This window comes from Carlito syrichta, unplaced genomic scaffold, assembly GCF_000164805.1.
Source record: "Carlito syrichta isolate Samal-C Ts95f unplaced genomic scaffold, Tarsius_syrichta-2.0.1 Scaffold305658, whole genome shotgun sequence".
Taxonomy (NCBI): domain Eukaryota; kingdom Metazoa; phylum Chordata; class Mammalia; order Primates; family Tarsiidae; genus Carlito; species Carlito syrichta.
The window spans coordinates 689,896-702,400 of NW_007249754.1; the positions used below are offsets into that span (position 1 = coordinate 689,896).

A 12,505-nucleotide genomic window follows, 5' to 3' on the forward strand; every position below is an offset into this window, starting at 1 on the left:
ACTTCTTTGTCCTCTTCTATCCTAGTCTTTTCTACTCTTAGATGGAATACATACAGTTTTCTGGAGTTAAGTGAAAATAGAGAAGTGAAACATCTTACCGTAGGTCTTAGTTGTCTGTGCCTTTCTTCTTCACTGGTATGCTTCTTCTTAGCTCCTGACTACGGTTTTTCTTCTCTTATGCACCAGGCTTCTGTATACAGTTTTTACTCTTGTTTTTTTATCACACTAAGAACAAGAAAGACCACCTTTCCCTATGCTATAAAGAGATATTACCTTTCTGGAGGGAAGTTCAGTAACTTATGTCAAAAGCACTATGAAAGGATATATCCTTTGACCTAACAATGTTGTATCTGGGAATTTATTGCAGTGAGACAATTGCCCACAGATGTATGTACAATAATGTGTCTAATGTTTTAGATAGGAAAAGATTAGAGGAAACAAATGCCCTACATTGGGGATTGGTTAAATATTTTATGTCATCATTTTTGGAGGGTGGGATCCAGAGATTTAATTAATTATGTTTTAATCCAAATTTTCTTGTTTGTAAAATCTTTTCCAGTTAGAATTGTCACAGTGAGCATATATTGTCTGATTGTTACAGTGAGCAGTAAAGTTCTGTTGGGGTGGGAAGGGGAAGAGAGCTAGGGAGGAGTAACTAGCCATTACAGTACCCTACCGTCATTACCTAAGGTTCTCTTCTTACAGAGCAGACATTTTTAAAAGACCTGCTTGTGCCTAAGATACATACCATCCGCATTTATAAGTACAAATTAATAAAATCTCTGTCTTCAAGGAGCATCACTTCCTTCCATTCGCTGGTGGTGCCTTTTTAGATCTTCATTTGGGATATAATCCCTTTCTTTTTAAATTTTATTTTAAAGATGTGGGGTATAATTCAGGGTTAGGTATACAAATGTTTACCATGCAGGCACCCTTGCTGATGAGGTGTGGCCCTCCCTCCCCTGGCAGTTTCCCTCAACTGCCAATCCCACCCCGCTTCCCCTAGCAGTTTCCCACTACTCCCAATCCCTTTCTTATAGTATGATCATTGTTCCAGGTCCGCTGATGATTGAGAACATATGGTACTCTGTTCTTTATTTCTGTGATAGATCACTGAGTATGATAGACTCTAAATCCATCCAAGTTGCTGTGAAGTCCGTATGTTTGTCTTTCTTTATGGCTGCATAATATTTCATTGTGTATATGTACCACATTTTTAAAATCCAGTCCAGCTTCAGTGGGCAGCATGGTTGTTTCCATGTTTTTGCTGTTGTGGGTATAATTCCTTTCAAGTAGTGAGTCCACATTTCTGTAGAGTAATTCTTTGTTCCTTAATTCTACTTCAAGGGTCTCTTGTTGTACTGCTGAAGACCATCATTTCTAAGGCAAAAGGCAGGTCTCTCTTGGGTTGATCAAAGCTGGCTTTTGGTAGTATCAAAGCTCTGATTTCTGCCCATTGACAGTCTATATAGCAAATATAGAACTTAGATTTCAAATGTCATGTTTTTAGGTTGCTTTTAAATTACTTTCTTCTTACTACTAAAGTAAGTGCAAATACATTATGTTCTGAACTCCTTAGTATACATCCACTTTAATATTAAATGACCTTTCAGTTCAAGGTATCATCCTTTGTTCAGGTTGTCATAGTATAAATGAGTAATTGTAGTAATGAGTATATACAGTTTAGTCTTTGATTATGATTCTGTTTACTTAAAAACAAAGATTGACTAATTCATCATATTGCATGAATGTTTCGTGATTACTTTCTATAGGAGTGTATCAGAACCAATAGAGGCACCTGCATAGTTTTAAAAAACATATTCAGTATTATAACACAACTAAGAAAGAGTATAAAATTTTTTTATTTAACAGAAGGGCACATTGATTTTTTTTCTTGAGATTGAGAAACATCAACATAATGATTTAGAGAAGTAGCATAATCAAAACTTTTAATAAAATGTTTAAACTCAATATAACGTTGAAACATTTTCAAAGTTCTGCCAGATGGAGCCATATAAACATGAAGCTCAATATTTTATTTTAACAGTTGATGTTCTTTGAATGCAATTTTCAGAATAAAAATAAGTAGGCTGGGCGCGGTGGCTCATGACTATATTCCCAGCACTTTGGGAGGCAGAGGTGAGAGGATTGCCTGAATCCACGGGTTCAAGACCAGCCTGGGCAGTTGGCAAGACTTCATCTCTACAATAAACCAAAAAATTAGCTGGGCATGGTGGCGCATGCCTGTAGTTCCTACTACTTGGAATGCTGAGTTGGAAAGATTGACTGAGCCCAGCAGGTCTAGGCTGCGGTGGCTGTGAGCATGCCACTGCACTCCAGCCTGGGCAACAGAGTGAGACTAACTCAGAAAGGAGGAAATGTATAAAATTGAAAAGGGGTGAAAAACTGCATATGTATTTATAAAACTATATTCCTAAGTGTGATCAGAAAGAAACTACTTTGCACTTACCCCAGCAACTTTCTCAGCCACCGGTAGCACGTAGATGAATTTGCATAGAGAGAGAAAAAGAGAGGGGAAAAAAAATTTTTTGTACTTGGAGCTATTCTAAGAATTAAATTTACCTCTTTAGTTCACAAATTATCTGGGATGTAATATCTACTATACTTGTCATTCAAAAACCATTTATTGGGCCAAAAAATTTGTGTGATGAGTATTATATCTTAGAATATCCCTGCCTTAGAATCACATCCCTGAAAATCTTCCTCTTGCTGGTATTTGACCTGTCAAATTTTTCCCTATGTGACATTTCATGTACCTTAAATCTTCTTAAGTTTCTGAAACTTGAATCAGTTCATAGGTTAGCATTTTCCAAAGTTTTTTGTAATATTAACTTGGTGAGAGTCTCCTGGGGAAGGGGAGGTCATATAAAAAGATTCTATGTTTAAAGAAATTGTCGGTTCTGATTACGTCCCCCTCTTCAAAATTGACACTTCATTTTAATATATTAGAGATTGGGAACCATCAGGAACTTGTTTAATCCTGTATTTTGCAAACATTTGAACATCAAATTTCCCTTACCCCATTCTTTGAAATGAAATCAAACTTTGGTGAATAACCATCAAAATAGCACTTACCAGAGGGCCCTTTGGGTGAGGGGGATGTTGTAACTTGGTTTTATCTTGTTTTCCACCTAATAAAGGAAAGAAATTGAGTTTTTTAAATGGTAGGTGGATTGGCTCTGGCATCCTTATGCAGTCCCTGTGCTAGTCAGTTGGTTTTCGACAGAAGAGTGGGAAGGCACAACACAGAGGGCTTGAGTGTGCTGCCCTCAGGCTTTCATTTGCCTTCAGCTCTTTAGCATTGGTGTCAAATTCAAGGATTATAGATGATAGTATCTCATATTGACTAAACACAATCTCAAAAAATGAACAAATGGCTTTAAAAGATTCCTGCGAAGAAACTGTCAATGATAGATAATACTAATAAAACCAACATACGTGAATAAGAAAGTGAAAAAACTGGCACTTCTCTTGCTTCTAAAATGGTCTTTTTATCAGTCACTCTATGAGGTGAAAACAGTGATGATGTAACCAGATCTGACAAGGACTTGACCCTTCTAAAAAGGAAGTTATGAGTATCATTTTAAATACGGCTTGTCATGCCCTGTCTTTAATGATGACTCAGTTAGCATCTATCATGGAATCAAAAACAGCTCTAGCTATGAATACAAAATAGATGGGTTGGATTGCAAGGGGGTACAAGATCAGGAAGCCACTGCTGTGGAAGGAGCTCCTGCAATTCAAAAAGGAAAAAAATCTCCCTGTCTTCTACTGTCATTCTCCCATTGGCAGAAACCCAGCTGGAGACTAGCTAGCAAGGGATCTTGGAAATGTAGCCTGCAGGCCTGCCACCACCACCACTGTGCAAATAACTGGCACAGTGACCCTTGACCTTTGTGGGTACCTTAAGTTATATTAGGTGTTGCTGGCACAAAGCTATCACAGCTTGCAATACATTTAGAAACTAAGCATTCAGAATGTGAAGACTATATATCACTATATTTTGACAAAACAAAAAGGTGTTTTGTAATTTTGACAAATGAAACTAAAATTTATTCTCAAAACTATTGCTTTTTATTTCATCTCTTTTAAATTTTTAATTTTGTTGTCCTTTCTAATATCCACATTAAATACAGCAATTCACTACTACAATTTATAAAGAGATATACACATAGCTCATGCTTTTAAATGTTTTGCTGATAGAGGTGTGTAATCAAAGAAGTATAGTCAGCTGTTGTGTAAGATTCCTTCCAACACCTTCCATCTTTGAATCCAAATAAGGGTGCCTCTAAATGAGTGTTCTAATTGACTTTGTGTACATTATCATCCAGACTGTAAATTTCATAGCATTCTTTTATGTATTCTGTGGTCTCCTATGTTCTTTTTCTTTTTTCTTTTAAAGATGTGGGGTACAATTCAGGGTTAGGTATACAGATGTTCCTTATGCCGGTACCCTTGTTGATTAGGTGTGCCCCCTCCCCTCCCCGGCAGTTTCCCACTACTGCCAATCCCGCCCCCTCCCTGGTCACCTATATTCTTTCTCATAGAATCTTGTCCTCTGTTGTCTAGATATTGGTTCTCAATATTGGCTGTTTACTAGAATCACCTAGGAAGCTTTTTAAAAAGAAAAATACCCCCAGAGATTAACTTAATCGATTTAAGATGGAGGCCAGCCATCCTAAATTGTTTTAAGCTGACCAGGTAATTCTGTTACGCAGCCCTTGATCCAAAGAAACAGGAACCTTTTATAGTTCTGTCTGCTATCTACTATTAGGAGGAAGGGGGTGTCCAGTAATGGTACCTGGGAACACACCTGGAAGTCTCTTTCTACCAAACCTAGGACTTTTAAAAAGAATTAATATTTTCAGTTGGGTTTGGTAACTCATGCCTGTAATCCCAGCACTTTGAGAGGTCAAGGTTGAGTGAGACTCCACCTAAAAAAGAAAAATTAATATTTTTCTGTTTTTGTTTTTATCTGCCACATTCCCCCCCCCACTTTTATTTCTGGCAAGAGCTTTGGCCAGGAAGTAATAGAGAACTGGAACAGCTTAATTAGAAAACTGATTGAAGGAATAGAATTATTATTACATAAAATTTTTTTTTTTTTTTTTTTGAGTCAGAGTCTTATTTTGTTGCCCAGACTGGGGTGCAATGGCACACTCATGGCCAGCACCATGTTGACCTGCTGGGCTCAGGTGATCCTTCCACTTCAGCCGTCCAAGTAGCTGGAACTACAGGCGTGTACCACCATGCCTGACTAATTTTTCTTGATTTATTGTAGAGACGAGGTCTCTTCAAGTTACCCAGGCTGTTCTCGATCCCCTGGGCTCAGGCAGTCCGCTTGCCTTGGCCTTCCAAAGTGTTAGGATTACAGGTGTGAGCCATCGCACCCAGCCTTACATAAAATCTTAAGTTAAGCCCCTGGGACTAGAAAGGAAATTCATTCTTATACATATATACTCTAACTCCTTCAGTGAGACAGCCAACTGTTAGTCTCCAGAACTAAGGTTTTTAGGTTTGGGGCTTTTTTAAAAGTTATATGCACAAATGAATTTTGCTGATTAAAATGAATGTCTGCAGACTATATCATGAAGGCTTTTCAGCAACATTTGCCTATTATATAGTATAAGTATACTACATGCTTTGTCCACTTGAATTTGCACACAAAAGACTGACCGATTCTAAGGAATTAATTTCCTTCCAAGAGATAATGACACACTAGGCAGAAATAGAAGCATTGGTTGAGGGGAGGCTGAGGGAGCAGTCTTTCACAAGGATTTAACATGCAAAACCATGATATTCAAGCCTGTCACGCTCACTTCAAAAGTTAAAAGCCTTTACAAAGACTGCCTTGACAAAACAATCAAAGTGTTTCTGCAAACAACAATCTAGAAATTTACAGACATCTGTATTATAATATTTTAATTGGCAGTGGGTAACATTTATAATTTTAGTCAGTGATTAAGGTTTTAGTAATGACAGTTGAACATCCATATACCACATCCACAATAGATTTTTATTATAGTCAAGAATAATTTATGTTCTATTGTGAAAGTAAAATTAATTGTGTGTGGTAGATTTTTTAGATTGCAAAAATGTATAACTGGATGGGCTATGCACAGTGATTTGTGCCTGTAATCCCAGCACTTTGGGAGACCAAGTCAGGGTTGCAGGAGTTCAAGACAAGCCTGGGTAACATAACGAGACCTCTTCGCTACAAAAAAATTTTAAAATGAGCTAAGTATGGTGACACATGCTTGTAGTCCCAGTTACTGGGGAGGTTGAGGCCAAAGGATCGCCTGAGGCCAGGTGGTCGAGACTGCAGTGACCCATGATGGTGCCACTGTACTCCAGCTTGAGCAACAGAGTGAGACCCCAACTTTAGAAAAAAAATTGTAACTGGAGACTAAATTTAAAATGCTGTCTGAATTGACATTTATTTATATGCAATTGGTTGTACAGTGATCTGTGGTCATTGGGGACAGATTGGTAATTAAAATTTACATAATATGAAACCTGTTTCTATTCCAATCTTACTAATAATTTTACTAGTGATTGTTAACAAGTTAGATATCTGACTGCTTTATTTTCATTTTCTTACAGTGAATGCCCTGTGCACCATTGAGAAACAAAATGCCCAAAGGGAAAAGAACTAAAAGGAGGGAATAACCTTATCTAAAAACTAGTCTTCTAAGTAAAATAATTCATATCATTTGTAGTTTATTTGTACATTAGTTTTATTTGAGTTCGCGGCTGCAGTGAGCAGTGATTGTGCCACTGCACTCTAGCCTGGGCAACAGAGTGAGACCCTGACTCAAAAATAAATAAGTAACATAAATAATTAGCCAGACGTGCCTGTAGTCCCAGCTGCTTAGGAGGCTGAGGAGGGAGGATCATTTCAGCCCAGGAGTTCAAGGCTGTGGTAAGCCTGGATGACAAAGTGAGACCTTGTTTCAAAAACAAAGAAATCTTTTCTATAAGCTGTCCCGGTAGTACAGGCCCTGAGGACGTTAAGGAGATATTCTGTTTTTATATTTAGATAAACATAGGGTTAGTTTTCTAATTCTTAAATTTCTCTAATGAGTAATATTTTCATTTTTGTCATTGCTGTTATTATTTTATATGTCTAAGTTTCAGATTACACTTTTAAGAGTTTATGTTTGCTAAGGAGCATATATTCAGGATAATTTAAATCTGCTCCCAGGTGGCCATCCTCAAGCTTCGGACTCAGATAAACTCTACACTTAAATCATTTTTTCTGAATCTTATTACTTAAGGTTGACATTCCTATCAAGGGCAATACTACCATGGCTTCCAGTGCTTTGACAAAACCTCACATGTGTGGCCCTCTGACCAGGTGTCTGTGGTTTCACATTGTTAGACTATTCATTGTATCCCTGGGGTTGCTAGCCTTGATCAGTTTGCTGTGCTGAACCAAGAAAAAAGGCATATGCAGATTTCCACACAAGTTATGGTTCCAGATGATTTTGAGGAGATGAGGAAGGCTGGTATCTTTATTAAGTGCAAAATTATTTTAGAACACAAAGAATTTCTTTGAGTTGAGTTACGTAGAAGTTTGTCACTCACCTGTGTTCTTGAATTATGAAACATGAATATGTGGGCTAAGAAATAGTTTCCTTTTGATAAATAAATAGTTATACACTTTGGATGGGGCGGGGAAGAGATTTTGTTCACCAGACAAAAATAGAGTTAGACCCAGGAATTGAGCCAATCAGTGATGGACATGGTTAACCCATGGTTAACAGTGGCTCACACCATTAAAGGTAGTAGATTGCTTGAACCCAGTAGTTTTAGACCAGCCTGAGCAACATAGCGAGACCTCATCTCTACAAAAATAAAATAAAAATAAAAAATTAGCCAGGCATGGTCTTGTAGAGTTCCAGCTCCTCAGGAGGCTGAAGCAGAAGAATTGCCTGAACCCAGGATGTTGAAGCTGCAATGGCCTTGATTGTGTCACTGCACTCCAGCCTGGGCAACAGAGTAAGACCCTGACTCAAAACAATAATAATAATATCATTTTCATCCCTTTTGAAGCTAGTTCATACTTTTTCCCACTTTTTCAGTAGTCCCCACTTTTTTGACTGTCCAATGCAGTCTAAACCAAACCCACTCAGGTACAGTTTAAACATGGAAGGGGATTTCAGGATACAAACTAAGTAAACAGGAAAAACATGATATATGTTAGTCATTGACCAGCAAAGAAAGGCTTAAAATATCTATCCCTTAATGCATTGTATGATCTCATTCCACTTTCTAATCCAAAGACCCTAATTCTTGCTTGGATTTGGGGGTTTGGGCCAGGTCTATCATGTTTTCTTTCTCCACTATATGATAATTTTTTTAGTTCTATTCTTCTTTTGACCCTAGAGAAAGAAAATTTCTCCTTGAGTGGACCTCAGGTTCATCCTCTTGCTCTTAACTATCTGTACATCTTCCTTCCTTGCTGAGTTGGAACAGACTGAATACTTCTGCCTTTGCCCTTAGAGCATTTTTTGGTCTGTTTTTTCATATTCCCCGCTTTGGGAAATCAATTTCTTCTCCCCCTTGGCCATAGGTTTCTATGGTCTCTCCCCTTTCCACTCTTGCTTCTAACTCTTCTAGTCATCTTTTTCTGCTTTCAGTCCTTTGTAGCTGTCCATAGTTGTTCTCTTTTATGCTTTTCTCACCCAGAAATTCTCAAGAGTGGCTCGATTTCATTCCTTCCCAACAGTACAATCTGCGTCATGCATTTGCATTGTTTTTCAGCATCATGAACTTGTCCTAGATAGATCTTTGGTCTTTTACTACATTTAAAATACTCAGCCAGGCTCCGTGGCTCAGCCTGTAATCCCATGCTTTGGGAGGCCAAGGTGAGTGAATTGCCTGAACCCACGGGTTCGAGACCCACCTGGGCAACTTGACGAGACCTCATCTCTACAATAAATCAAAAAAATTAGCCGGGCATGGTGGTGCATGTCTGTAGTTCCAGCTACTTGGAAGGCTGAGGCGGAAGGATCACCAGAGCTCAGCAGGTTGAGGCTGCGGTGGCCGGGAGTATGCCACTGCCCTCCAGCCTGGGTGACAGAGTGAGACTCCAACTCAAAAAAAACCCAAAAAACAAATAAAATACTCAGACCCTCCATGAGCCCTAAGAAGAGGGTGCCTTTAGAAAGAGAAGTCTGGGTTATTCGCCTCATATCTTAGTGTAGTGCCTAGCATATAGGCCATGCTTAATCTGCTAAAGAGGTTGATGAATTTTGAGTTTTACTTCCAACGTGTAGATGTTAAAATGTAAGATGATTAAGGTAGTCCTTTCCCCCTTATCTCCTAACTTTATTTAATTAGAGGATAGATACTCAAGGTTGTCATGGTTACTTTTTGCCACAGACTCTGATTATGTGCAAGGTATTATTTTTAGTTTTAACGTCAATAGACACTAACTTTTATCTTTTTTATAACAAATTTTAATTTTTGTTTTTGAATCAGAGTCTCACTCTGTTGCCCAGGCTAGAGTGCATTGGTACACTTATGGCCACCGCAGCCTCAACCTGCTAGGCTCAGGCAATCCTTCTACCTCAGCCTTCCAAGTAGCTAGAACTACAGGTGCGAGCCACCATGCCTGGCTAACTTTTTGCTTTATTGTAGGGACAAAGCCTCACCATGTTGCACAGGCTAGTCTCGAACCCCTGGGTTCAGACAATCCTCTCTCACTTCTGCTTCCCAAAGTGCAGGATTACAGACGTGAGCTACCATGCCTGGCTTCAAATTTTTATTGTTAAAATATAGAGAATAAGCCTAACCTGCAGCTGGGATTTAATTTTGTTCGTAAGTTTTGAAACATATTTCATTGTTTTTGAAGCTAGTTCTTACATTATAGTTATTTCAGTTGATGCACAGGAGATTGTTCTCTGGAAGCTTCCACACTGCCTACTGACGCTTTATTTACCACATTGGCTGCTGCAGTTTACATATATTTCCTCCAATAAGTTTCTTGTGCTTTATAAAGGTAAAATATTCTTTAAAAATAAAAATCTTGATTAACTGAAATAAGTGAATAGAAGTTGCGTATTTTCAGTAAAAATGTCACTTTTTACAAATGAACATTCCCAAGATGGTAACAATAGGAGAGAACTTGGGCATTCTCTTAGTGCCACTGCTTCACAAATTGGTGTGCTTGGAATTACACAAAACTACAGCATAAGCAGCACATTGTCCAAGAGTGTCATGTTTATTTGGATGAGAGGTAATTTGTTTTTTGTTTTTGTGTTAAAAATAAAGATGTATTATACAGGTGACTTTAGAGGTACATGAAGTTTTAAATGGAGATTTCAGATTAATGGTTGGCTTTTGTCTAAGCGCTGAGTATATATTTCCCTCTCTCTTGTTAAACTTCATTTTATAGAAGAAGAACCAGGTTCAAGGAGGTAACATCGGGTCAGGATGAGAAAAGGCCTGTGTCCTTTCCTTTTAAAAATGCTTTCCACACTTCTCACTCCCTAGGGGACCTGTTCTGCCGGGCTGCAAGAGCCCCAAGATGCTACCTACTGAACTGCGTCTATTAGATAAAACTATTTTGCTGTATTGTCTCAAAAACAAAGGGACTGCATGCTGGAGTTTCTGATAACATGAGCTAACTAGTTGGCCATACTAAATTAATGTAATTTTTGGCAAAAAAACCTTTTTTGGTGGAAATGGGCATGTTATATAAAGCTTTAGGAGGTAATGAAAGTGGTTACAGATCGGTATTATTACTAGAGCCTTCAGTTCTGGGGAGCCTTGGGGAGCAGTCCGCTGTTCAGAGGCCCACTTCCTTGAAACCTAAAGGCTAATCGTTATTGGATGACTAAAAAGAGAATGCCTGTGTTTCTGAGTGAGCATATTAAACTGATCCCTTTTCTTCTTTTGCTTTTTGCATACAGATTGAATATGAAAGGAAAAAGAAAGAAGATGGAAAGCGAGCACGAGCTGATAAACAGTATGTTTTAGACATGCTATTTTCAGCCTTTGAGAAACATCAGTATTATAATCTTAAGGACTTGGTGGACATAACGAAACAGCCTGTGGTATGTATATGTTCATATTGATCCTCTGAATATGTCCTGCTTCGTTAACCTGTCATCACTGAAGAGGAGAGTCATATGTGATTAAGTTCATATTTACCTCTGACAGATTGTATGACAGCACTCAGAAAAGATGTCTAAATGCAGCTCTTTTTTGTTTTGTTTTGTTTTTTGATAACATCGTCTTCATTATTTTAGATATCAGATACATATAATATCAATTCTACATTGATTTGTCCTTGACGTTAAGTCTGAAGTCCTTTTATGCCATTTCTGGTCTGTCTTTTGTTCCCCATCTCCATCTGAAAAAGCTTAACTCCTTACATTTTTTTGAAAACGTGCCTCATAGAAGAATCACATTCTTTAAAGAGACATACTGTTCCATCATGATGAGAGGGTATTCCCCTGTCTTGTGGACGTTTCTCCTTGAATTTTTCTTTTAATCAAAATCTACTGAGGACTAGCACTGGGTCCTTTTAAACTTCAACTGGGCTAGACATGGTGGTTCATGTCTGTAATCCTAGCACTTTTTTTTTTAATTTTAAAGGTGTGGGGTACAATTCAGGGTATACAAATGTTCATTATGGCGGGTACCCTTGTTGATGAGTTGTGCCCTCTCTCCCTTCCCCTGGCGGTTTCCCTCTACTGCCAATCCCACCCCCTCCTCCCCTGGCAGTTTAATCCCAGCAGTTTAGGGGCCTGAAGCAGGAAGATTGCTTGGGCCCAGGTGTTCAAGACCAGCCTAGGCAACACAGCGAGACCTCATCCTTACAAAAAAAATCCAAAAATTAGCCAAGCATGCTGGCACATGCCTATAGTCCCAGCTACTTGGGAGGCTGAGGTGGGAGGATCATCTAAGCCCAGAAGGTCAAAGCTGCAGTGGGCTATGATCGTGCCACTGCACTCTAGCCTGGGCAACACAGTGAGTATCTGACTCTAAATAAATAAATAAACAAATAAACTTGAACTGAACTGTCCTTTTATTTTACACTTGTTGAGATTGTGGTTGTGTTGGCCTATTCTCCATTTTTAAGGAAAAATGTAATAAATTAATATTTTAGAAGGTTTGTCTTTGTTCTATAAATAATTGTTTTTACCTCTTCTCTAGACCTTTGTGCCTGTTTACTAATAATTTATATTACTAGTTCATTTTTTAAATGCTGGTAACAATAAATCCAAACCCTTTCTCTAGTCTTTCTTCTGTCTCACATTTTTTTCCATTTAACCTTCTCACACTGAATATCATTACAGTATCAGATTGTATTATAATAACAGTATTTGCTTACAGGTTTAAAAAACTTGAATGGAAACTCTCTTATCTTGTTTCTACTGTTTTGTCCACTCTGCCAGTATATTCAAGAATATGTTGATTCTTGCTGCTCCATTTATTTGATTCAGAGTATGCAACAAGATAATCAGTTATT

At 38.2% G+C, this 12,505-nt stretch overlaps 1 protein-coding gene across 2 annotated transcripts in view; it reads left to right on the forward strand.

Moving 5' to 3' along the window:
- Positions 1-12,505, forward strand: part of GTF2F2 (general transcription factor IIF subunit 2) — a 161,248-nt gene that overhangs the window by 132,056 nt on the left and 16,687 nt on the right. For both annotated transcript variants that reach the window (XM_021714490.1, XM_008062133.1), the window contains exon 7: positions 10,941-11,084. In XM_021714490.1, coding sequence (XP_021570165.1) covers positions 10,941-11,084 — 144 coding nt within the window. The remainder of the gene's footprint in view (positions 1-10,940; positions 11,085-12,505) is intronic.